Source organism: Onychomys torridus, chromosome 1, assembly GCF_903995425.1.
Source record: "Onychomys torridus chromosome 1, mOncTor1.1, whole genome shotgun sequence".
Lineage (NCBI taxonomy): Eukaryota > Metazoa > Chordata > Mammalia > Rodentia > Cricetidae > Onychomys > Onychomys torridus.
The window spans coordinates 108,328,841-108,351,762 of record NC_050443.1 but is presented as its reverse complement, the minus strand read 5'-3'; the positions used below and the strand labels follow the sequence as shown (position 1 = coordinate 108,351,762).

Here is a 22,922-nt window from a genome sequence, read left to right as displayed (position 1 = left end):
AATGCTGTATTTGATGTGAACTTCTACCCCTTAAATCTACATTAGAGTTTCTTTCTCCCTGGCCCCCTCCCACCCTTACTCCTTTGCTTTATATCATAATGTATTCATAAGAGAAGAGTCTCAAAACTTTGTGTTTAAAGAGGCTAGAGCTATGTTAAGTGATTATTGGCCATTTAAAAACATGTAATAAACAATTTCTCAGATCTTCAAATCTCTGTACCAATATTTTTACCATGTTTCACAGGCAAGTTCATTCTGTAAACTCCCCCCCTCCCCCTCAACCAGTCACTACTTCCCTTGTAGTCTTTTTGTCCATCTTGCTCAGGCTCTGCTCAGACATCTATGAAATACCCAGTTTTGTCTGTTCAAACCTCTTGCCAATTCCTAGTGATTATCGCTGCCTTCAAGATTTTATTTATTTTTGTGTATGTGTGTATATGAGGCATGTATGTGTTAAGGGCACGTGTGTACTGCACGCAGTACACATCTGGTGGTTAGAAGGTAACGTTGGGTTCCAGTCCTCTCCAGCCACCTTGTTTGAGGCAGGGTTTCTTTTGTTTGCTGCTGCACTGTGCACTACTTACTGTCCATGAGTTTCTGGGGACTTCGTTTCCACCTTCTATCTTGCTATAAGAGTACTGGGATTAGACATGTGCACCCATGTCTGGTTTTGACATAAGTTCTGGGGATCTGAATTCAGGTCGGCAGGCTTGCATAAAAAGTACTTTAGCCTGCTGAAATGTCTCCCTACCCTGCCTTCTGGATTTTAAAATTGTAAACTCTAATTTAGTTTATAACCTTGCAGGATGGTCAGCCTTTTGTCTACATTTTCAGGATTCATTCCTCTTCTCTAAACACTAGAAATCTTTTCCTTTCGAACAGCTTTGCTGAGAGTTCATCCACAATCCAACTCATCCAATTAGGGTATGATTCAGTGCCTTAACATCATTGTGACATGCAACCATCAACAAAAAATAGTATAGAGCACCCCTCCCCCAATCCTACGCCATTAGCTGCCATTCTGTCCTCATTTAATGTTCTGACTCCTTAGCCCTGACCAGTGAGTACTGTAAGAATGGAATTGAACAATCTGTGGCCTCAATACCGTGCTTTTTTCAAGTATGTATGTCTAGAGCTGCCGTTCCCCTTAGATGTCCGTTTTCCATGATTTCATTGTAGTAATTACTATAAAATATTCTAAGAAAGAAATACAATAATCAAGGAAATAATTTAAGCTTTTTTTTTTCTAGTTGACTTTTCAAAAATGGTGGCATACTCAAGAGCTCTCTTTGGAGTGGTTTTTGCACTTTATCCACTTTCGACTTTTCCATCAGAATAGTCACCTCTATAAGTTTTTCCTGGGAAGGCTGGAAGATAGGATAAGCTGTGATCTGTTCAAACTCTTTCTTTTCCTCCTTCTTCACTCGTGATTTGAAGAGAGGATGACCGTGGCTGGTGAATTTTTGAGTCTTCTTTTGATCATTCTTCTGTTCGGTGAGTTCTCTTGCTCGAATCATTCGGTCTTTATGTCGCTTCATCTGCTCCTTTGCCCATGCTACTTTGGGCTTTTGGGGTACAGCTTTGCATGTTTTCTGGATATTTTTACTCTTTTCATCTTCTTGTATTAATGGTTTTAGGCAAAGTGTTTCACTTGGGATTCTCTCAGGAAGTAGTCTGTATTTGTCATCTCTGAGGCCTCTAGCACGCTCAGCTCTGTGTATGTGTTTTTCTATGTGATTTATTTCTCTCTCACATACTAGATAGTCCCATTTTTTTTCACTGTCTGGTATTTTTCTTCTTGACTTCTTCTCTTCCTCTGGGTTAATGTCCCATTCTGAATCTGGTATATAATTCCATGCTTCTTTGATCATTTCTTGATGTTGTTGATAGTAGTAGGCATCTGCTTTAGCAAACCGTAAATCAAAAGACATGGTCTTAAGCTTATCAACTGCTTCACTCTCCTGCTGGAGCTCTTGGACTAACAGTTTTCTCGCTCGTGAAGAATGGGTGCCACCTAAACGCTTGTGAGAGGGAGTAATCAGAACTTTTTAAGTCAGATGTCCTTTATTTTAGTTCCATAGTACAGCTCTCATGTCTGGCACTTCTATACCACACCCAGTTTGGGTCTAACTTTCTCTCCCTTTAAGCCTCCTACCCCCGACACCCAGACCAGGTTCAATCCTAGGTGAGGACTCTTAGACTTCTTTGTGAAAATGTAAGCACCCCGCAGCTCCCCCTTCCCACCATCAGAGCCACCACCTCTCTATCCTAGACTCCACCTTTCTGCTTTTATACTGGAAACATTCTTGTCTATCAGAAGTGAATTCCTCACCTGTGCACGTTGAGCTTCAAGGGTTTCCCTTCTGTTTCATCAGAACTGCCTACTGGGCACTTGAATCAGCATAAAGTACCCCTCAGCACAAATGGTCACAAACGAGAGACTTCCTTACTTCATTCATATCCTTGGCTTTTACCCCTCTGCTATTTCATTTGCTGAATATCCCTGTATTTTTTTCTCTCCCTACCTTAGGGCTGCCCTTATTAGCCTTACTAGTGTGTCTGTAAGGTAGAGCATGATCACGATGAGCCTTATATGGATGCTTTCCCGTGGATGGGTCAAGCATTAATTTAGAGTAGAAGGAGAGCTGAATGATTTATAAGCCACACTGAAAAGGTACTTCCCTGCTCTCACCTCTCAACTTCAGGCCTGGTTTGTTTGCTTGTTTATTGTTTGTTTGTTTATTATTCAAGACAGGGTTTCTATGTATAGCCCTGACTGTCCTTGAACTCACTCTGTAGATCAGGCTGGCCTCAACTCAAATATCTTCCTGCCTGATTCCCAAGTGCTAGGATTAAAGGTGTGCACCACCACTGCCTGGGAGACTTGGTTTATCTGATATCTCTGCTTGCTGCTTTCTCCAGTTTCTACCTTTTCAATCCTATCACTTCCAGCTTCATTCACGTTTTCCTTTAATTCTCCTGCCTTCACCACAGGGTGCTCGCCCAATTGTTATCTGAGTCCACATGTTTGTCCTGTTTTCCCAAGCCCATGAAACTAGTGACTGTAGCCAGAGTGTCCAGCCAGCACTGCTCAGAGAACCAAATGTGGAACTAAGCATGAGTCAGGACATTCTCCCCAAAATGCTGGGGCCATTTTAACCTCTAATAAACTTCATGATTTTATCACAGAATCCAAAGTTCATGGCAAATGGATTTCCTCACCTTTATTTTCTTTTCTAGTGGGGAATAGGAACCTACTGCAATCCGAGGGTCTTCAGAACACTTAGCCCAGGCCAATCTAGGAGAAAAGAGAAATGATACTGGATTGGAGAAACAAGCTCTGGAATGAACTGCAGCAGGGAGGTGATTTGGGACCTGTTTTTCATAGGTAGCAGAAGGCCCTTCTCTCTGCTAGCAGGTAGAACTCTGTATGTTTAACTTCGGTCTTCACCAAAATGAAGGCATGTTTGTACTTTTGATTAAAGTCTACAGAAGGAGCCATATTTTGTTTGGGGTTGTAACTATCAGAAACAACTTTAACACTGGAAAGACTGAATTGCTGTTACTGTTTCAAATACCACAAACCACTGTCCATACTGTAAGTAGGGAAAACAATAAGTTTTGATATGAAAAAAAAAAATATATATATATATTTATTAGGTCTCCCACAATAGATACTTCATTATAATACTTCGTTTTTCTTATCACTTAAAATTAATTACTTATTTTGGTTGTGAATCTTGCCTTTAATGGCTGAGCCATCTCTCTAGTCCTTTTTTTCTCTTTCTCTCTCTCTCTTTCTGTCTGTCTGTCTCGCTCTCTCTTTCTTAAGACAATTTGTAGAGACACAGTTCCTTTAAGAGGCACCTTCCTGGCTTGGTGCTATTGGCAAACATGGGTGTGGCTCTTTTAAGAGGCCCTGCTACTGAACACTTACATGGGGTTTATGAGCAGGGGGCCATATGTTACTTGGTGGCATTGTGAACCCAACAACTTCTGAGAGCTGGGGTGGTAAACACTCCCCCACCCCATACCTCTACCATGAGGCTAAGTTCTCAGGGAACCAAGCGGGGAGGAGCCAGGTGCTACCACCATACACTAAGCTAAGCAGTACCAGCGACCAGCATAGCATGTGATGAAAAAACAATACAGATGTTCAGTGAAGATAGAGCTAGATGGGGAAAAACCTCTAAATGGGTTACAGTGTATTTAAAAATGTACATAGACTTGGGAGAGAAAAGAGAATGGTATAGACAGTCATAGAAAAAAATAGTTGAAAAATAATAAAGTCTTTAAAGAAAGAATAAAGTAATATAAAGAAAAAAACCATGCAAAGATGGAAAATACATGGTGAGTTTGGATCCTGTATGTTATTGTGTTGTCTTTGAATTTTCTGATTGCTGATGAAGGAATGACAGCTGCTAAGACACACTGGATTATAAAAACTGCTGGATTAAACCAACCTATATGTTTTAAAAATACCTTTACTTCAAAATGAAAGTCAAAAGGTATGTTGCTTTTGGGGGAGAGGTTATGCCTTTATTTCCACAGGAAATGAAAGGCTAGGGTTCATTCAATGTTAAGGACGATCAGGTTTGATTGAGGAAGACTCCCTGAAAATCCTGACTGTAGATATAAAGAAATAGAAGAACTATAAGACATGCAATATATATATTTTACCTGCTCAAACATAAAAAATCATTGGCTAACTTGTATACAACACACAGTTTATACATGCGTGTTATATACATGGGTATTAATATACCCATGTATGTTACTTTTAAAAGTTTACATATTTTCAGGACAAGGGGACCAGACACCAATGAAAATGGATGGCCCAGGTGATCCAGTATCTCAAAATGCTTCTGTTACAGTTTCTCAGAATTCTGTATCCAAAACAGCTTCAAGGCTGCTGGCTGAGATGGTCCAGCTTTACAGAATACTCCAGCCAAGACTTAATCATTATCCTGATTTCCTCAAGTTTCCCCCAAAGATGCCAGTGCCCCCTAAACAACAGGAAGCAATTTAGAAAAAAATGACACCCATATTTCCAGAAGATGGGTTATGGATGTTTGTTATCATTTAAGGGCGGTTGGTTACAAGTTGTTATTGGTCACAGCCAGGAAAAAAACTAGACAAAGAAGTTAAATTCAAAGATCTGTTTCTAAAGGAAAGAAAAGGGGGATATGATATAGGAGTGATAGAAAAAAAGGGTAGATTATTGAATCTACTTTAATCCAAAAAGCAACTATTAATCTCAAAATATTTTACATTGGTATGGATTTAGTTTATTGATACAAACTTAAAGTTAATTTTGTTTTATATATATATGCTTCTCTTGTTTGGGGTATTGTATTTAGCAGCTCATTTAAAATGTAATTTATAATTAAATACAGATTAATAGTCACTTATAATAGTCAAAATTAGTCATGTTAGGTGTTTTTTCAAGGCCATACACAGATATATTAGATAGTCTTCAAACACTTCAGAGATCTACAGAATATATAGCATTTAATATGTTTAATCATTCATGGAAGGCTTTTCATGATAGTGAGAAACATTTGATCTCAACAGCACCAATCTACTTCAAAGAAGATGATGGGCATCGAAGAACCTCTGTATGGAGTTTAGTTAGCCATTTGGGCAAAGAAACTTCCCTTGCCTCAATTGTTGACAGTATACTGTTCAAATAGGACCAGTAGGATGCATAAAAAGTGACTGCCAAACTTTGCCAAGACAAGGTAGGACAGTCCTTCAAAATTCCCTGCTTCTAAGAAATGTCTGTCATATACACTAGGCCTATAGGCCAAAGTTGGATGTTACAGAGGAACTTTGGGTGACTGTCCAAAGCAGCCAGATGTCCCTGTGATTAGGTAGCATTACACCCTTCTGGAGTCTTTTAAGGGAGTTAAAGACTAAATAATTAAACTTACAATTTTCCTTAGTTATGATAAAAGTGAATTAGGTGTAAAACTTTAGATTCACAAAGATTAGATAATAGAATATTTTCTCTAATTTTGTCAAATACAAGTGGACTGGCTATTGTAACTAATTCTTACTTGATAACTTTTTGTTATATATAATTTTACTATGTTAAAGTTAAAACCTTCCTTTATTTAGACAAAAAGGGGGAAATTCTGTGGAATAATTCTTCTGTATACTGTGAAAATGTGTTGTTTTCATTATTAATAAAAAGCTGATTGGCTGATAGCTCGGCAGGATTTTCGAGGCAGAGAGAATGCTGGGAAGAAGAAAGGCAGAGTTTGAAGAATTGCAAGCTAGATGTTGAAGAAGCAACATAGGAAGTTCATAGATGAGGCAAATGAGCCTCAGGGCAGCACATAGATTAGTAGAAATGGGTTAATTTAAGTTGTAAGAGCTGGCTGGAGACAAGCCTAAGCTATCGACCAGTCAGCTTTTTATCAACAATAAGAGCAACACATTTTCACAGTGTATAGAAGGATTATTTCATAACACTAAGAGGCAGATGGATCTCAGTGAGTTCGAGGCCAGCCTGGTCTATAGAGCAAGTTCCAGGACAGCCAGGGCTACACAGAGAAACCCTGTCTCCAAAACCAAACCAAACCAAACCAAAACAAAACAAACAAAAAGTCTCTTTGTATTTCACAACACTGGTTCTCACTATGTAGTCCTGTAACTTATAGAAACCTGCCTACCTCTGTCTCCACTATGCCCGGGTCTAAAATTTACATTTTAAATAGATTTTAAAACAATTGGAAGACAAGTTTTAAAACTTAATGAAGAAAAATATGACAGGAAAATTGTTCTTTAGGATGGAGTAAAGTCATATTAACCTGATTAGTAAGCAAATTAATGCTGTTTGTCAACTTAAGCATATACACTGTTTTATTAGCAATAAAATGTTTTTATAACAATTGTACAAAACCTGTCTTTAATTTCATTTCCGCTACTTCTTTAAGAGTTTATGTTTCCATAGCAACATCTATTGAATTTACACTAGGTACTGTTATAGAAGCCTACATGGAATTACTTAATCTTCTAAACAATCTTAGGAGGTTCATATTCATTATTCCCTCTATGTGGCAAAGAGAATGGAAGCCATGAAAGTTACTGATGCGTTAGTGGTCCTAGTGTTAGTTTCTTAGGCCAGTTGAGTCCTATGGGACTCCCATTTGTTCCCAGATATAGACATATATTCTTTTGCCTATATCCCAAATGGAGGGAACACTTACTGTTCCTCTGCACTCAGACCAAACCACTCTGAGTCTGCCACCATGGGCGGCTGTGAGGTGACAGCCCTTGGTGGTCCATTCTGTGGTGGTAGTCTTGCAATGCTTGTTCTCTTCAAAGCCCCTGTGTTCACTTGTGCTGGCTTTGCAGTCTGATGCTCTTTCTTCACAGTGTTCTTGGCTTCAGCCATCACTCTGCTATTTACCAGCTTCATGAACAGCATCTTTGCTCTTCATTCTTCCTCCCAGCCCCCTTTCCCCTGAGCTCTGATTTTCTCATTCTCTCTTCTGCAAAGAACTGGTTTCTAACCACAGAATTTCTGCCCTCAATTCAGATTTTCAACTACCTACTGTTGATCCTTGAGGATGCTTTGGGTTGATTTCTAAGGCAACCCAAAGCAGTCACCACTTTCTGTGTGTCATCACTATCCCAGAAGGAGCCTACTATGAGGTGGTATATGATGATATAGTCTGTTGGCAGGAAATGGACTTCCCTTTGTGTGAGCTGGTCAGCAACTAGAAGGAACCATTTCTTAAGACATAGGAATTCAACTACAGTATATGTAGTCAAAAACAGTCTCTAATAGCACCAAGGGTATCTTTTCAATTTTTGTGCTTTAGAACATAAACTGTACAAACTCCATGTGAATGGAACAAGCAGAAATACTTGTTGGAGGCTAGATATATATGCTGATGGTCCAGTCATATGGTGTCATATATTAGCTGGTATATCGCTCATCTAAATACTGCTTTGATAGAGGTTTTATTGTATCTTTAGTCACAGTATTTAACTTACACTGATAACTGACCAGCATTTAAAGACAAGGAAGCAGAAAATAACTCAGTGTTAAAATACAAATGAATTAAAATCATACTCCATTCATGACATTTTATGTGTGGAAATTATTCACCCCAACAAAGTTATCCTATAGCCCACTGAGATATTTCTAGCTCTTAGAAATAAAATGTGAAAAGGAGAGTTTGTAATTAATTACAACCTTGCTTTTTATTTAGTAGAAATCTGTCCCTCTCAAATATGCTGTTTACAAAGAAGTACTTGAAACTGCAAGCTCCAATAAAACATCCAGAAGCAAGGCTATAAAAGTATATGTGAATATCTTCAGTTTAATAAAATTGTGCTGGGCAGTGGTGGGGCATGCCTTTAATCTCTATACTCTGGAGGCAGAGGCAGGTGAAACTCCGTGAGTTCGAGGCCAGCCCGGTCTACAAAGGGGGTTCCAGAATAGCTAAGGACTGTTACACAGAGAAACCCTGTCTGCCCCCCCCCACAAAAAACACCCCCAAATCAATGTATTTCAAGTATTAGGTCATAAAAGTTGTTATTTAAATTTCAAAATGTATTTTAATATTGACTTGCTCTCTAAACCTAACATGATCATTTATCATTTTAAACTTTATAGAAAACCATGTCACTCGAATCAGTTGTGCCACTAGCCAAATCTTTACATACCCAGAACCTGATCGCACTGTATTATCACACCTGAAAACTTATTAGCCAGGTACTGTATAAGGTGCTAAAAGGCATCATCTTGTGAAAACAGAATCAAAGCCTCTTTTTTGGGGGGCGGAGGGGAAGTGTTGAAACAGGGTTTTTTTTTGTGTAGTTTTGATGTTTGTTCTGGATCTCGCGCTGTAGACCAGGCTGGCCTCACAGAGATTGGCCTGGCTCTGCCTCCTGAGTGCTGGGATTAAAGGTGTGGGCCACTGCTGCCTGGCCTTCAAAACCTCTTTTGATGAAGAGAAATGATGTATAGTTCTGAGGATAAGCTTCCCTTTAAGGAAGCAATGAACTTAAATTCAAACTGACCTAAGTTAGATGGAGGATAGAGTATTTACAAGCCAGGAAGTCAATCAGGTTGAAACAAACTACGAAGAACACTAGACTTTGTTGACACACAGGGAAAGGTGACTTGAGTTGGTAAGTAGAGAATTATATTAAATTTTAAACCTTCATAAAATCACAAATACGTTTAGTTATGAGAAAGTCCTGGCTCATGATGACGAGAGTTTCTGAAGGAAAGTTGAGACCATCTCATGTCAACTGAAATTGAACTTAACAGGGGAAGAGTAACTTGGCATTGGGATAACTATATTTGTATGGGTCTATTTTGGGCTGTTCTTTCATCAATATTTCACTGTTTTGAATAATATAGGTGTGTGCGCGTGCGTGCGTGTGTGTGTGTGTGTGTGTGTGTGTGTGTGCGCGTGCGTGCGTGTGTGTGTGTGTGTGCGTGTGTGTGTGTGTGCGTGTGTGTGTGTGTGTGTGTGTGTGCGTGTGTGTGTGTGTGTGTGTGTGTGTGCGTGTGTGTGTGTGTGTGTGTGTGCGTGTGTGTGTGCGTGTGTGTGTACCTGTGTGAACATGCAGAGTCCCAAAGAGGGCATATTCCTTTGAGGGAAGTTATCTCCCAGAACCTGGGGCTCCTGTCTCAGCTATACTGGAAGCCAGCAAGCCACAGGGCCCTCCTGTGGCTTTGCCCCTCTCCAGCGTCTGTGAACTGAAGCCCAGCTTGTTATACAGGTTCTGGGATGTAAACTGCAACCTTCACAAACGCAGAGCAAGTATTCTTAACTGCTGAGCCATCTCTTCACCACCTTCCCCAATTAATAGTTTTAGAGCAAGCTTTGAAGTCAGAAAATGTCAGTTGTCCAACTCTGTTCTTCAGTATTTTTGTTATTCTGGCTTGTATGGCTTCTCATATAAACTTTTAAAACAACTTGTTTATGTTCATAAAATATTAATAGGGGCTGGAGAGATGGCTCAGAGGTTAAGAGCACTGACTGCTCTTCCAGAGGTCCTGAGTTCAATTCCCAGCAACCCACATGGTGGCTCACAGCCATCCATAATGAGATCTGGTGCCCTCTTCTGGTCTGTGGGTGTACATGCACACAACACTGTATACATAATAAATAAATAAATCTTGAAAAAAAATCAAGTTAAATTTTTTAAAAAAATATTAATAACTTCCTGTGATTCTGCCTGGGATTTTACTTACTCTAAAGATCAAGCTAAAAGGAACTGGTATCTCAACATTTCCATTTTTTTCAATGAACAAGCACTATTTCAACATTGACTCAGATCTCCTTTCTTTCACTTTAGATTGGTAGGTTTTAGAGCGTAAATTTTGCCTACTTTTTGTAAGATCTGTACTTTAAGTATTTGTTTTTTTGTGATGTTAGTGTGAATGGTATATTTTAACTTCAAATTCGATTGTTCATTTCAGACATATCAGAAAGCAAATGACTTGTATATTAATTTTGTACTCTATATCCTTCTTATAACTGGTTATTAGATCCCCCCCCCCCCCAGCAATCGTATCACCTGTGAACAAAAAATAGATGAATTTCTTCCTTTCTAATCTATGCACCATACATTGGCTAGAATTCCCAATATGATGTTGAACAGGAAGGGAATAGTGTGAGGTATATCTTTGTTTTGTTCTTAATTTTATGGAAAACTATCTAGTTTTTTACTGTGAATTTGAAAAATAAACTTTTTTATTTAATAGACAGGGTTTTACTATGTAGCCCTAGCTAGCCTGAAACTCTTTGTAGTCCTGGAACTCAGAAATTCCTCTTGCCTCCACACCTACTACTGTGGATTAGTTTGTGTGTGTGTGTGTGTGTGTGTGTGTGTGTGTGTAGATGTTCAAGTTCCCTGCTCCTAGTTTGACAAAAGTTTTCTTCATGAATGAGTTCTTTACTACTGATACTGTCATGATTTTTCTTTCTTTACCTGTTGATATGATGAGTTATATTTGTTGTTTTTGTAATGTTGAGTCAGCTTTGTGTACCTGAAATAAACCTCATCTGCTAATGGTCTTTTTTTTAAAAGCTTGTTGGACATGATTACTAATATTCTGTTGATTTTTGCATGAATGTTCCTTAGAAATAATGGTCTATAGTTTTCCTAGCATGATGCTAGCCTTTTGAAATCGGTTAGAACATATTTCATCTGCTTTTTTCTTCTGTAATAGCCTGCAGGGAACCGGTATTTTTTCCTTGAATATTTGGTAGAACAACTCACTAGTGAACCCATTTGGGCCTTGTGCTAGCTTTTCATAGTTGTGAGATACCTGGAATAAGCATGAACAATGAGCGTGGGGCATTTCATATTTAAACCATGATAGGCACAGAGTTTTCTACCTCACAAAGGTCATTAATTATTGACTCAATATAGGCCTATTCCTATTTTGTCTTTTATGATTTTTGGTCAAGTACTTCTGTCTTAGTTAGGTTTCTATTACTGTGTTAAATACTATAACCGAAAGCAACTTAGAGAGGAAAGGTTTATTTTACTATATAGTTTTCAAGTCAAATTCCATGACTGAAGGGAGTCAGGACAGGAACTCGAGGCAGAAACCTGGAGGCAGGAACTGTTGCAGAGGTCATGGAGAAGTGATGCTTCCTGGCTTGCTCAGCCTGCTTTCTTATACACCTCAGGACCACCTGTCCCGGGATGGCACCATTCACAGCTGGCTGGGCATTCCCACATCAATCACTATATTAAGAAAAGACAATACAGAACTGCCTACAGGCAAATCTTATGGAGGCATTTTCTCAACTGGGAGTCCCGCTTCCCAGATGACAGGCACCTATCAAGTTGACATAAATCTATCTAGGGCAGTATTTTTTTTAAGAAATTAATCTGTTTCCTCTAAACTGTCATATTAGGGCATAAATATGTATCAATAATCTGTTATTACCTCATTAATGTCCATGGGATCAGCAGGAATTTTTTATTCTCCTCTTCTGGGGATCAACCCTTAGGCCTTGTGTTTCTTGCCCTTCCTTACCTATAATACTGGTATTTTCTCTATTTGTTTTTAACTTACTGACCTTTACCCACTTTTTTGTTTCACTGATTTTTCTCTCTTGATTTCTGTAATTTTACTGATTTCTGCTCTAATTTTTAATCTCTCCTAGTTTGGGATTTAATTTTCTCTTTAATTTCCTAAGGCAGAAATGTAAATTATTGATTTAAAATTTTCTTTTGTAATGTATTCATTTAATGCTTTAAACTTTGAAATATGGCTTTGATTGCATCTCACAAATTCTAAGTTGTAGTTTAATATTTTAAAATTTTTATCTAGAGTTGACTCAAGCTTGCTAGCTTGCTTTCTTTGAGACAATGTAGCCTTGGCTTTCTTGGAACTTGCTCTATCAAAGGTACTGTATAACCCATAAAGTAGTATATTGTATTTGAAAGAGAACTTGGATCCATTGTAAAAATATACTACAAACTCAAGGGCAACCACTATCTATCTATTTATTTAGTTTTTCAAGATAGGGTTTCTCTGTGTAGTTCTGGAGCCTGTCCTGGATCTCGCTCTGTAGACCAGGCTGGCCTTGAACTCACAGAGATCCTCCTGGCTCTGCCTCCCGAGTGCTGGGATTAAAGGCTTGTGTCACTCGTTGCCCAGCCTATATCACTACCGCCCAGCCAGACAACCATTATAAGCCTACTGCCATTCATTTCCAAAGCTGGAATTATCACATTACTTATCCATAAACTATAATTACTGAATACGAGTTGCTTACTATTTCAAATCAATCATTATGTTTGAGCAATTCAGATTTAAAACAAATTATTTTACATCTATTTTTCTTTGTCTAGGTCTGTTCCTTTCTTTAGAACATCTGAATCACCAGACTTGCACTGTTTTCCTTTTCCTGAAGAATTTACATTGTATGCAAAGCAGACAGACCAGAAACACATTTTTTCATGGGAAAGTCTGGATTTTTCTTTCATTTTTGAAGGGTAAGTTCTCTGGATACAGAATTCTAGGTTTTCTTTTTCTTAGAATACTTAGAATATTTCATTCTTGTTTCCATGGTTTCTGAAGAGAATTCAGATATACAGGATATAGGTGTTTTTTGTTTTTTTTTTCTTTTTCCCCTTTCTGTATTATTTCATCGTTTCTTTGATTTCCTGCAGTTTGAGTATGATAAACCTCTGGGTTGCTTTGAAAAAAAAATCATTTCATTTTATGTGTGCTTGTGTACACATGGTGGTACATTTTTACCACCACTGTGCAAGTGTGGAGATGAGGGAGTAACTAGTGGGAGTCAGTTCTCCTTCTACCATGTGGGTCCAGGGATAAAGTCTGTGGAGGATGAGACTCGGCAGTAATGCCTGTGCCTTCTGAGCCATCTCATCAGCCCTATGTGTAGCTTTTGGGAGGCATTTTCCTGCTTGGTATTTGGTAACTCTATTTGGAAAATTCAGATTTAAATAAAACTAAAAATTTTGTTCCCCAGTGATATATATATCAGTAGCCACATGTACTTAGTATGTACCAGACTGAAGATCCAAGCAGGGCAGGCTGGGACAAGAAGCAATTTCATCACCTGACTCAGAATAACACCTAACTTAAAACCTCTGAGTTGTTTATTTTAGAATACTATATACTTCTGGACATATTGGAATAGTATATTGGACAGTGATTGACTATGGATAACAGACACTAAACAAAAGTGAAGCCAGTACTGGGCATGGTGGCGCACACCTGTGATTGCAGCACTTTAGACGTAGAGGCAGGCAAAGCTAGTTGAGGCTAATCTGGCCTAGTTCCAGGACAGCCAGAACTACATAGTTAGATTGACCCTATTTCAAAACGGGAAAAAAGTGAAACCAAGAGCTAGAGAGATGGCCCCGCAGTTAGGAGCTCTGGAGGCCCTGGGACCAATTTCCAGAATCTATAAGGTGGAGCACAACTGTCTGTGATTCTAGTTCCAGGGGGTCCGATGCCCTATTGTGGATTCTTTTGGCACCAGACATGAATGAGTGGCGCACACACATGCACACGCAAACAAAAACACTCATAAATAAACAAAATTTTTAAAAAAGTGAACTGATTTCTGGGGTGTGGGGTGTGGGAGCTACTGTTTAAGAAAGGATCAAAAAGCCATTCTTCCTACCTCCTGTGCAGGGCATGGTGTGCTCCCCCTTTTTAGTCAATCCACACGTGCTTGCTTTTATTCAAATCAGAGCTTCTCTGGGAACAGCCTGGCAAGAGTTAAACCTGCCATAAAAAAACCAAAACAGATGAAGCTTTTCATGAACATATGGGCACTGAGCTGCAACAAGTTATCTCCAATGTTACCCTTATACACTGCAAGGTCATCTCTTAGGTTCTTTAACAACTGTATGAGATACAAATGATGCTCAGCAATGTTAAGTCACCAGGCCAGAAACTATCAAACTTAACTAGACACATCTCCAGCACAGACAACCTTAGGCCCTAAGGCTTAGGGTCAAAAACAATGAAACTTGGGGCGGTGGTGGCACGTGCCTTTAATCCCAGCACTCAGCACAGGCGGATCTCTGTAAGTTCGAGGCCAGCCTGGTCTACAGAGCAAGATCCAGGACAGGCACCAAAACTACACAGAGAAACCCTGTCTCGAAAAAACAAACAAAAAACAAAAATAGCAGGGTGGTGGTGGTGCACGCCTTTAATCCCAGCACTTGGGAGGCAGAGGCAGGTGGATCTCTCTGAGTTCCAGGCCAGCCTGGTCTACAGAGAGAGATCCAGGTCAGGCTCCAAATCTACACAGAGAAACCCTGTCTTGAAAAAAATAAAAAGGAAAAAAAAAACAAAAAACAAAAACAAAATAAAAACCAAAACCGAAACCAACAAAACCTACTGAAACTTAAAACGTCTATATATTTAATATTAATATGCATTTAGTATATATTTAATATCAGGTGCAGTGGTGCACACCTACAATTTCAGCACAGTGGATCCTGGCGCAGGGGTGTAGAGAGTTCTAGTCCATCCTTAGCTCCCTTAACAGTCAAAAAAGTTTATTCACAAGCAGGAGAGATGGCTCAGTGGCAGGAGGAGGAGGAGGATTTGGTTCCCAGCACCAGGTATGGTAGCTCAGAACTGTGTGCCAGGTGGGTTCCTGAGAGTACAATGCCTTCTGGTCCTCTCTGGCACTGGATGAAGGTGGCACACTTATCTGATATTTGCAGGCAAGACAGGCACAAACAATTTTTAAAAGTTTGTTTAATGATTTTACTTTCTAGACACTGCAGACGGGAATTAATGTTATTGTTGACTGTGGAAATTATGATGCCAGACAGACTGTTGTACCCAGAGGGAAAGGCTAAGGAACATTACCACGGCAGAAGTATGCATTCATTTTTATACTTCCCCTCACACCCCGATTCCCTAAAACATACTCTTTACAACTGGTTGCAAATTGGAGGAGACCAATGGGATAAATTCAGCCTATGTAAATGTTTGGCCTATAGAGTAGGAAATTCTTTTTCAGTGCTGTTTTGTGCATAAACCACCACCTGGACTTCTACCTTCCCTTTGAAAGAGATGTGGCACTTCATCCTTAGCTAATTAGCTCCTGCTAAGAGTTGCTTCAATTCTAGTACGCTCACTGTCTCGGAGTGTCTCTGCTCTTCCACCTTTAGCATTTAAGGCAGCTGGTTTGCAAAAAAAACGCCAGCTCATCCTTTTCAGGTGGTCAGGCGTAGCGGTTCTAAGAGGGTAACTTTCCACCCGAGACCTGCGGGAAGTGACTGGGTGAATCCCACTCCGGAACCTCAGTTTCCCTATCTTTAGAACGGGCAGATAACTCGCGGAGGTGATAAGGATTGTTGATTGAGCAAGGAAACGGCTGGGCACAGACCCGGGGCTCGGCGGCGCACCCCTGCGACCTAGGCTGGCGTCCAGAGGCCCGTCCTGGGAGCGGCCGGTGAGGCGCGAACCCGGCACCGCCGCACTCTGGTCCCTCCCGCCTGGGATCCCGCGCCCTGCCGAGGTCGGGCCCTGGCTCCGAGAGGCGTGGCCGGCCCTCAAGCCCACAGCGGCGGCCATGGCCTCGGTGGTGGAATACAAGGGCCTGAAGGCCGGCTACTACTGCGGCTACTGCGAGTCCCCGGAGGGCAAGGCGTCGAGTGGTGAGTGTCCCGCCGTCCGGGGGGCCGCGACCGCCTCCCGCCAGGCTCCCGCTACGTCCCGGCAGGTCCCCGGCGCGGGGTGAAGGCCCTTGGTCACCCGACTCCAGCATCCCCGGTCCCATTCGTCTCTCCCTAGCCTGCCTCCTTGCCACCTCCGTCTTCCCACCTCAGCGTCTCCGACGATAGCCGCCCCTCACGGAGGAGGAACGGAAATAGCGGACAGCTGCCCTCAGTCAATATGGCGCGGGCGGCGTCAGTCACGCAGGTTGCCAGGTCTTGCCCGCCCGCGAGCGTTCAAGCGGCTTCGCGCGATGTGCCGAGGCGCGCGCACGGCATTGTGGGGTGGTGGAGGAGGCGGCGGCGGCGACGGCGGCGACGGCTGCTGCGCCTGCGTGGGTCTGGGTGTCGCTGAGCCGGCGGGGGCCGAGGCCATGGCTTCCTGGAGCGCGCCTTCTCCCAGCCTCGTAGAGTATTTTGAGGACCGGTCCTTGTTCCACTGTGGCTATTGCAAGAATAAGTCGGGCAGTCTGTCCTATGGTGAGCGAGCCGGGCCGGCGGGCGTGGGAAGCCCGCAGCCGCGGCTTTGTGGGGTCTGCGCGGTGACGCTCGAGGGACTTGGGCGGCCGCAGCCTGGGGAGCGTCGGGAAGGACCCCGGCTGTGCTCCGCCCTCGCTGCGGTCAGCGAACAGCTGCTGGTCTGTGCGAGACGGAAAGGGAGGCAGGGAGATGGGGAGGCTCCTTCGAGCTGGCGACTGTCCTGCATCCCCGTGCCCCACGATGGGTGCGGGACTGCCGGGGCCTCCAGCTGCCCGTGTGGAGGGGGCGTGTGCGTGCACACCTGCGCACTGTCATCTTTGGACAAGGGTGTCTGGGAGAAGGTACTAGGAACCAGGGTCTCTAGACGGATTGCCCCTGTGTGCTGGATATTATTATTATCATCACCAGGGACTCATAACCCTGTCATTCTGTCAACCCACCTCGGAGAGCACAATAGAGTCAACAACACACCGTGTGTTCTGTCAGGATTTGGGTTTCATTTCTTTTCTTAATTTTTTGGGTTTTTTTGAGACAGGGTTTCTCTGGGTATCCCTGGCTGCCCTGGAAGAACTCACCCTGTAGTCCAGGCTGGGCTCGAACTCACCTCCTGCTTCTGCCTCTCCCCGCCATCTCCCCAAGTGCTGGGATCAAAGGGCGTGTGCCACCACCGCCTGGCTAGGATTCAGGTTTCTTAAGGAAGATTTGTTTGTAAACTGAACATCGTACTTAATGTCTCATGTGTCATGATTGGCAAACTCGGAATGTAGGAGGAAGGATTTAGATAATCCAACAGGTGGAAAACGAGATAATTGTGAAAAATATAAATTTAGGTTAGACGTTTGTGCATTTTGGAAGACTGGTGATTTAGTCGAGTATGGTGTGCTGGTTTACAGATTCATTAAAAGTGTTTATTAGGTAGCCAGGCGGTGGTGGCTCACACCTTTAGCCCCAGCACTCGGGAGGCAGAAGCAGGCTAATCTACCTAAGTTTGAGGCCATCTTGGTCTACAAACCGAGTCGCAGGACAGCCAGGGCTACACAGAGAAATCTGTCTCGAGAAACAGCTATAACAAAAGTGTTTATTGGGGAACAGTGTGTTATTAGGCAAGTTATGGTCTTGGGTAGACAGTTACACAATCATTAGAAGTACCGTTATGAAAGACCAGTTAAGTGGAAAAATGCTTACAGCATAGGGTTAAATAAAATAAACAGGATGCAGATGGTTTATGTGACAGCTGTGAGGATTAAGGCCCAAAGAGAAGCACATCAAATAGTAACAGTGGCCGCCTTTGAGTGATAGATGCACTATTCTTTTTCAGACTTTTTATGTTCTGACTATAATATCTGTAGGACAATATTACAGTAAATATGACTGAAATTGATACTTTGATACTTTAATAGGGAGACCTTATCACCCCCTCACCCTCCAGTAATTGGTCAATATAAACATTTTGTGTTTCAAGATTTGTGGGAGAAAAGTATTTTCATCTAGAGAAATAATTATAAATTCCTAACATTTCAGTTTTAATATTCACTGTAGGGCGCCCTTCTGTTGGGTGCTGAGGACCCAACCCAGGGCCTTGTGCTTGCTAGGCAAGCGCTCCACCACTGAGCTAAATCCCCAACCCCTGATATTCCTATTATAGATCTGACTGGCCTCAAACTACAGAGGATTAATTTGAGGTTTAGATGAGTAACTTGTTGGTGTTAGAGAGAGACTGCCATTTGAATGTTATTAGTTTGTTTTCTATTGTTGTGATAAACACTATGACCATATGCAGTTTGGGTGTGTTGTTGGCTGTTTTTGCCCTTTTGGAGGGCCCGCCACCCAGCTCCCAAATAAGTCACTCTCAGAGACTTATTCTTACTTATAAGTGCCTGGCCTTAGCTTGGCTTGTTTCTTGCCAGCTTTCCTTAACTTATCCTCTCTACGTTTTACCTCTGGGCTTTTTCCTTTTCTTGCTTCTGTTTATCTTACTTTCTTTTTTACTCCTTTACAGGCTGGGTGGGTGGCTGGGTGGCTGGCCAGCCCTCCCCTCCCCTTCTCACCCTGCCCTGCCCCTAGAGGCATCCTCACCTTGTTCTCTTGCTCTTTCTTCTTTTCCCTTGCTTTTTTTTTCTATTGATTCTCTCTGCCTGCCAGCCCTGCCTATCCTTTCTCCTGCCTTGCTATTGGCCCTTGAGCCCTTTATTAGACCATCAGGTGTTTTAGACAGGCACAGTAACACAGCTTCACAGAGTTAAACAGATGCATCATAAAAGGAAGCAACATATCTTTGCATCATTAGAACAAATGTTCCACAATGTAATACATCTTAAAATAATATTCTATATCAGGGGCAGAAAGGGTTTATTTATCTTTTTTTTTTTTTCTCCCCGAGACAGGGTTTCTCTGTGTAGTTTTGGTGCCTACCTTGGATCTCGCTCTGTAGACCAGGCTGGCCTTGAACTCACAGAGGTCCTCCTGTCTCTGCCTCCTGAGTGCTGGGATTAAAGGCGTGTGCCACCGCTTCTCGGCAGGTTTATTTATCTTACAGCTTACAGTCCATCCTGAAGGGAAGTCAGGGCAGGAAGTGGAGGCAGGTCCCTCCAGGCAGGAACATGGTGGCAGGAGTTGAAGCACTGGTCATGGAAGAGCTGGCTTACTGACATCTCTGTTGGACTCTGACACCATCTCTCCCCCTTCTGCATGCCATTTTATAAAGTATGCTCCTCGACATATCTCTGATATAGTTTCCTTAATTTACAAAAGGAAGAAAAACCCCTTGTCTTTTTAAACTGTAGGTATGCCCTTCAGGTGTTAATTCCCCTCATCTTTGTTTTCTCTCCATAGTTTCATGGTTATTCCACAGTATTGCTAATGTCAGATTCCCTGTCACCATCTTTCTGTTCCCTTGGGATTTGAGTTACTGTCCGTTTACTTACCTAGAATGAGTATTTCTATATATGTTTTTATTGACCAAGCCTGTGCTGTTCATATTATGCATATTATGCATATCAATTATTAGAACTAACATACCTTTGTGCTGGTTAGGGTTTTTTTTTTTTTTTTTTTTGCCAGCTTTCTACAAGCTAGTGTCATCTGGGAAGAAGAAACCTCAACTGAGGAAATGCCTCCATCAGATTGACCTGTAGGCAAGTCTGCTGTAGCATTTTCTTGATTAGTGATTGGTGCAGGAGGGCCAGGTCACTGTGGCGGATGCCACCTCCGGGCAGGTGGTACTAGAGTGTGCAAGAAAGCAGTCTAAGCAAGCCATGGAGAGCAGGTCAGTAAGCAGAGTTCTTCCATGTCTCCAGACTCTTGCCTCCAGCTTGCCGCCTTGAGGAACTGCCTTCAGATTCCTCCCTCCAGTTCCTGCCCCGACTCCCTTTATGATGGATTGTAAACTGTCAGATGAAATCAACCCTTTCTGCCCAGACTGCAGGTCACGCTGTTTGTCACGGTAACAGAAAGTAAACAAGTGACGGCTCTCAGATAAGGAGACCAGCGTGTTAACTCATTGGAAATACCAAGGAAAGTTTGTGTGATGAAGTCCAGTTCCAATGAGGGTCTAGATTTCTGTCCTAGAGACTATTTATTAATCTTCAGTTAAATGGAATTTAAATCACTTTTGATGTATTTTGATTCTTTAGTTAGAATAGATTGTGTTTTGAGCCAGGGTTTCTCTGTTGTAGCCAAGGCTGGCCTTGAACTCATACAGATATAACTGCTTCTGTCTGAGTGCTGGGATCAAAGGTGGGTGCCACTACACCTGACTGTTTTATTTTTTGGACACAGGGTCTTATGTTATCCAGGCTGGCTTCAGATCTATTATATAGTTGAGACTGGTCTTAAACTCTCTTGGTCCATCTGCCTCCACCTGCTTTTACTTCCTAAATTCTGGGATTACAGGTTTGTGTCACCACTCTTATCCTAAGAATAATATATCATTTTTGTTTGTGGTGTATGTATTATGTTCAGCGTGAAGTACATACAGATTTTTCATTACTCCAGTATGAATGTTCTAGAATTTTAGTCTAAATTTGCCATTTTTATTTTTATTAATTTCTTATATAGGACCTTTCTAGGTAGCCCTGGCTGGCCTGGAATTAAAGGTGTACCTTAGCACACCTTATCTAATTTACCTTTATTTATTTTTTTAAGAGCACTTGGAATTTTAAAAAGAAGACAGTGCAAATTAACATTGTACTTACTTTTTCAGGCATGTGGGCACATTCCATGACAGTTCAGGATTATCAGGATCTTATAGACCGAGGATGGAGAAGGTAAAGCTCTTTAATGCAGATCCTTTCTGCTATTGCTTGGTTGTATCTTATAACTGCACAGTGAGAATCGCCTTCAGAATACCTTAAGTTGTAAGGAAGTTTAAGAAATGTTTATTATATTCTTTTGTATAGTTGATTTTCTCAGAAATTTATTAGCAAAGTTTAAAAAATTATGCATAAAGCAAAGTGCATTATAATGAACCTTGTGTGCTTATTACTAACCTTTGACAGTTACTAGAATTATTCTAGTCTTTCACTAATTTTTCATACTGTCCCTCCTCTGCCAAACAGTAGACAGCAGATTCCATGCTAATTATTATTGTAGAAAGCATATTGGTACAGATACAGCTAAGAAGAAATAGTTTTCCTTAGCCAGGCGGTGGTGGCACACGCCTCTAATCCTAGCACTCAAGAGACAGAGGCAGGTGAGTCTCAGTGAGTGTGAGGCCAGCCTGGTCTACAAAGTAAGTTCCAGGACAGCCAGGACTGTTAGTTATACAGAGAAACCCTGTCTTAAAAAAAAAAAAAAAAAAAAAAAGAAAAGAAAAAAAACCATACCTTTATCATCTTACAAAATTAATACTAATTTTTTGCTGAGTGTGGTGTCTCATGCTTGTAATTCCAGCACTAGGAAGCAGAGAGCAGAGGCAGGTGGATATGTGTGAGTTTGAGACTAGAGGGTCTACAGAGTGAGCTCCAGGACAGCCAGGGCTGCATGGTGAGACCTTGTCTCAAAAAAGCGAAAACAAAAACCAAAATCAATATAATTTTTTGGCACTCATTTAAAAAATTGTTTTCAAAAGATTTTATTACTGTGTGTGTGTGTGTGTGTGTGTGTGTGTGTGTGTGAGAGAGAGAGAGAGAGAGAGAGAGAGAGAGAGAGAGAGAGAGAGAGAGAGCGCATGCACGAGCACAAGCTGGTGAGCTTGTGCATACTTGGCAGCAAGCACCTTTACCTGGTGACCTGTTTTGCTGCTGGCTTACTGAGTTTTGATTCTTTTCTAGATTCACTTCTTTCTGTTTCTGTATGTTATTTGGGTGTACATATGTTTAGGGACTGACTTGAGAAGTTTTTCTTGATCTCCCACCACCTTATGTATTGTAGCAGGTCTCTTACTATGTCCAGAGTTAGTGACATTTTGGATAGTTGGGCTACCTAGCTATTTTCAGGGAGTCCCTATCTGTGCCTCCTGCAAGCCCATATTACAGATGACTGCTTGGCTTTTGGGGATCTGAATTCCAACCTTATGCTTACACAGCAAAAGATTTTATTGCTGAGCCATCTTCCCATTTCCTAGATTATCTTTTAAAAAAATTCCTTTTTTATGTTTACTTCTTTGTGTTTGGGAATGGGCTTGTGTGTGCTACAATGTATATGGAGGTCAGAGGACAACATATGGGATGTTGGTCTTTCCTTCTACCATGTGGGTTCTGGGGATCAGATCAGGCATCAGTCTAGGCAGCAAATGTTTTCATCCATGGAGCTATCTCACTGACCCAAGATTGTCTTAAACACACACATGCACACAGACACACAAACACATATGCACACACATACATATACCCAGTTGGTTAATTGATTCTGTAATTGTTCATACTTTGTGTTTCTTGGTAGGATTTTTTTTGTTTTGTTTTGTTTTGAGACAGTGTATACTATGTACCCCTGACTGGTCTGGAATTTTCTATGTACCACTGAGCCTGGCTGGATAGTTATTTTTAAGTAACTTATAGGAAAGTTTTTTGTATAAATGTAAACAATATGAAGCATTAAGTACTGCATGCCAGTATTCCCTAAAGCTGAGATTGAGTGTGTCAATTAAAATGTTAACACTTGGGGGCTGGAGAGATGGCTCAGAGGTTAAGAACACTGGCTGTTCTTCTAGAGGTCCTGAGTTCAATTCCCAGCACCCACATGGTGGCTCACAACCATCTGTAATGAGATCTGGTTCCTTCTTAATGAGATCTGGTTCC

The 22,922-nt window shown here is 41.5% G+C and overlaps 2 protein-coding genes across 9 annotated transcripts in view; one reads left to right on the top strand and one right to left on the bottom strand.

Annotated features, from left to right (window-relative positions):
* Positions 1-111: 111 nt before the first annotated feature.
* Positions 112-16,745, bottom strand: LOC118588604 (putative uncharacterized protein ZNRD1-AS1). 3 transcript variants are annotated; one of them, XR_004945616.1, is made up of 4 exons: positions 16,316-16,745; positions 14,151-14,254; positions 3,223-3,298; positions 112-2,021 (listed from the first exon to the last, which is right to left on the bottom strand). XR_004945616.1 is itself a non-coding variant. In XM_036195142.1 (2 exons), the coding sequence occupies exon 2, from the start codon at positions 1,929-1,931 to the stop codon at positions 1,218-1,220; it is 714 nt and encodes a 237-aa protein (XP_036051035.1). In that variant the 5' UTR covers positions 1,932-2,021; positions 3,223-3,569; the 3' UTR covers positions 112-1,217. The 3 variants fall into 3 exon arrangements, 1 of the variants encoding a protein (XP_036051035.1); XR_004945617.1 differs by having other exon boundaries at positions 112-2,014; XM_036195142.1 differs by lacking the exons at positions 14,151-14,254; positions 16,316-16,745 and having other exon boundaries at positions 3,223-3,569.
* The window catches only part of Ate1 (arginyltransferase 1), a 125,813-nt gene continuing 118,798 nt past the window's right edge, over positions 15,908-22,922 (top strand). For 3 of the 6 annotated variants that reach the window (XM_036195078.1, XM_036195087.1, XM_036195116.1), the window contains exons 1-2: positions 16,498-16,686; positions 20,888-20,951. In XM_036195078.1, coding sequence (XP_036050971.1) covers positions 16,581-16,686; positions 20,888-20,951 — 170 coding nt within the window. In that variant the 5' untranslated portion in view covers positions 16,498-16,580. Of the gene's footprint in view, positions 16,150-16,497; positions 16,687-20,887; positions 20,952-22,922 lie in introns of those variants that run through there. The other 3 variants (XM_036195107.1, XM_036195097.1, XM_036195127.1) reach the window with 3 other exon arrangements.

Excerpts from the sequence above, each read along its gene's own strand:
- LOC118588604 (XM_036195142.1), bottom strand. The coding sequence starts at position 1,931 with ATGTCTTTTGATTTACGGTTTGCTAAAGCAGATGCCTACTACTATCAA.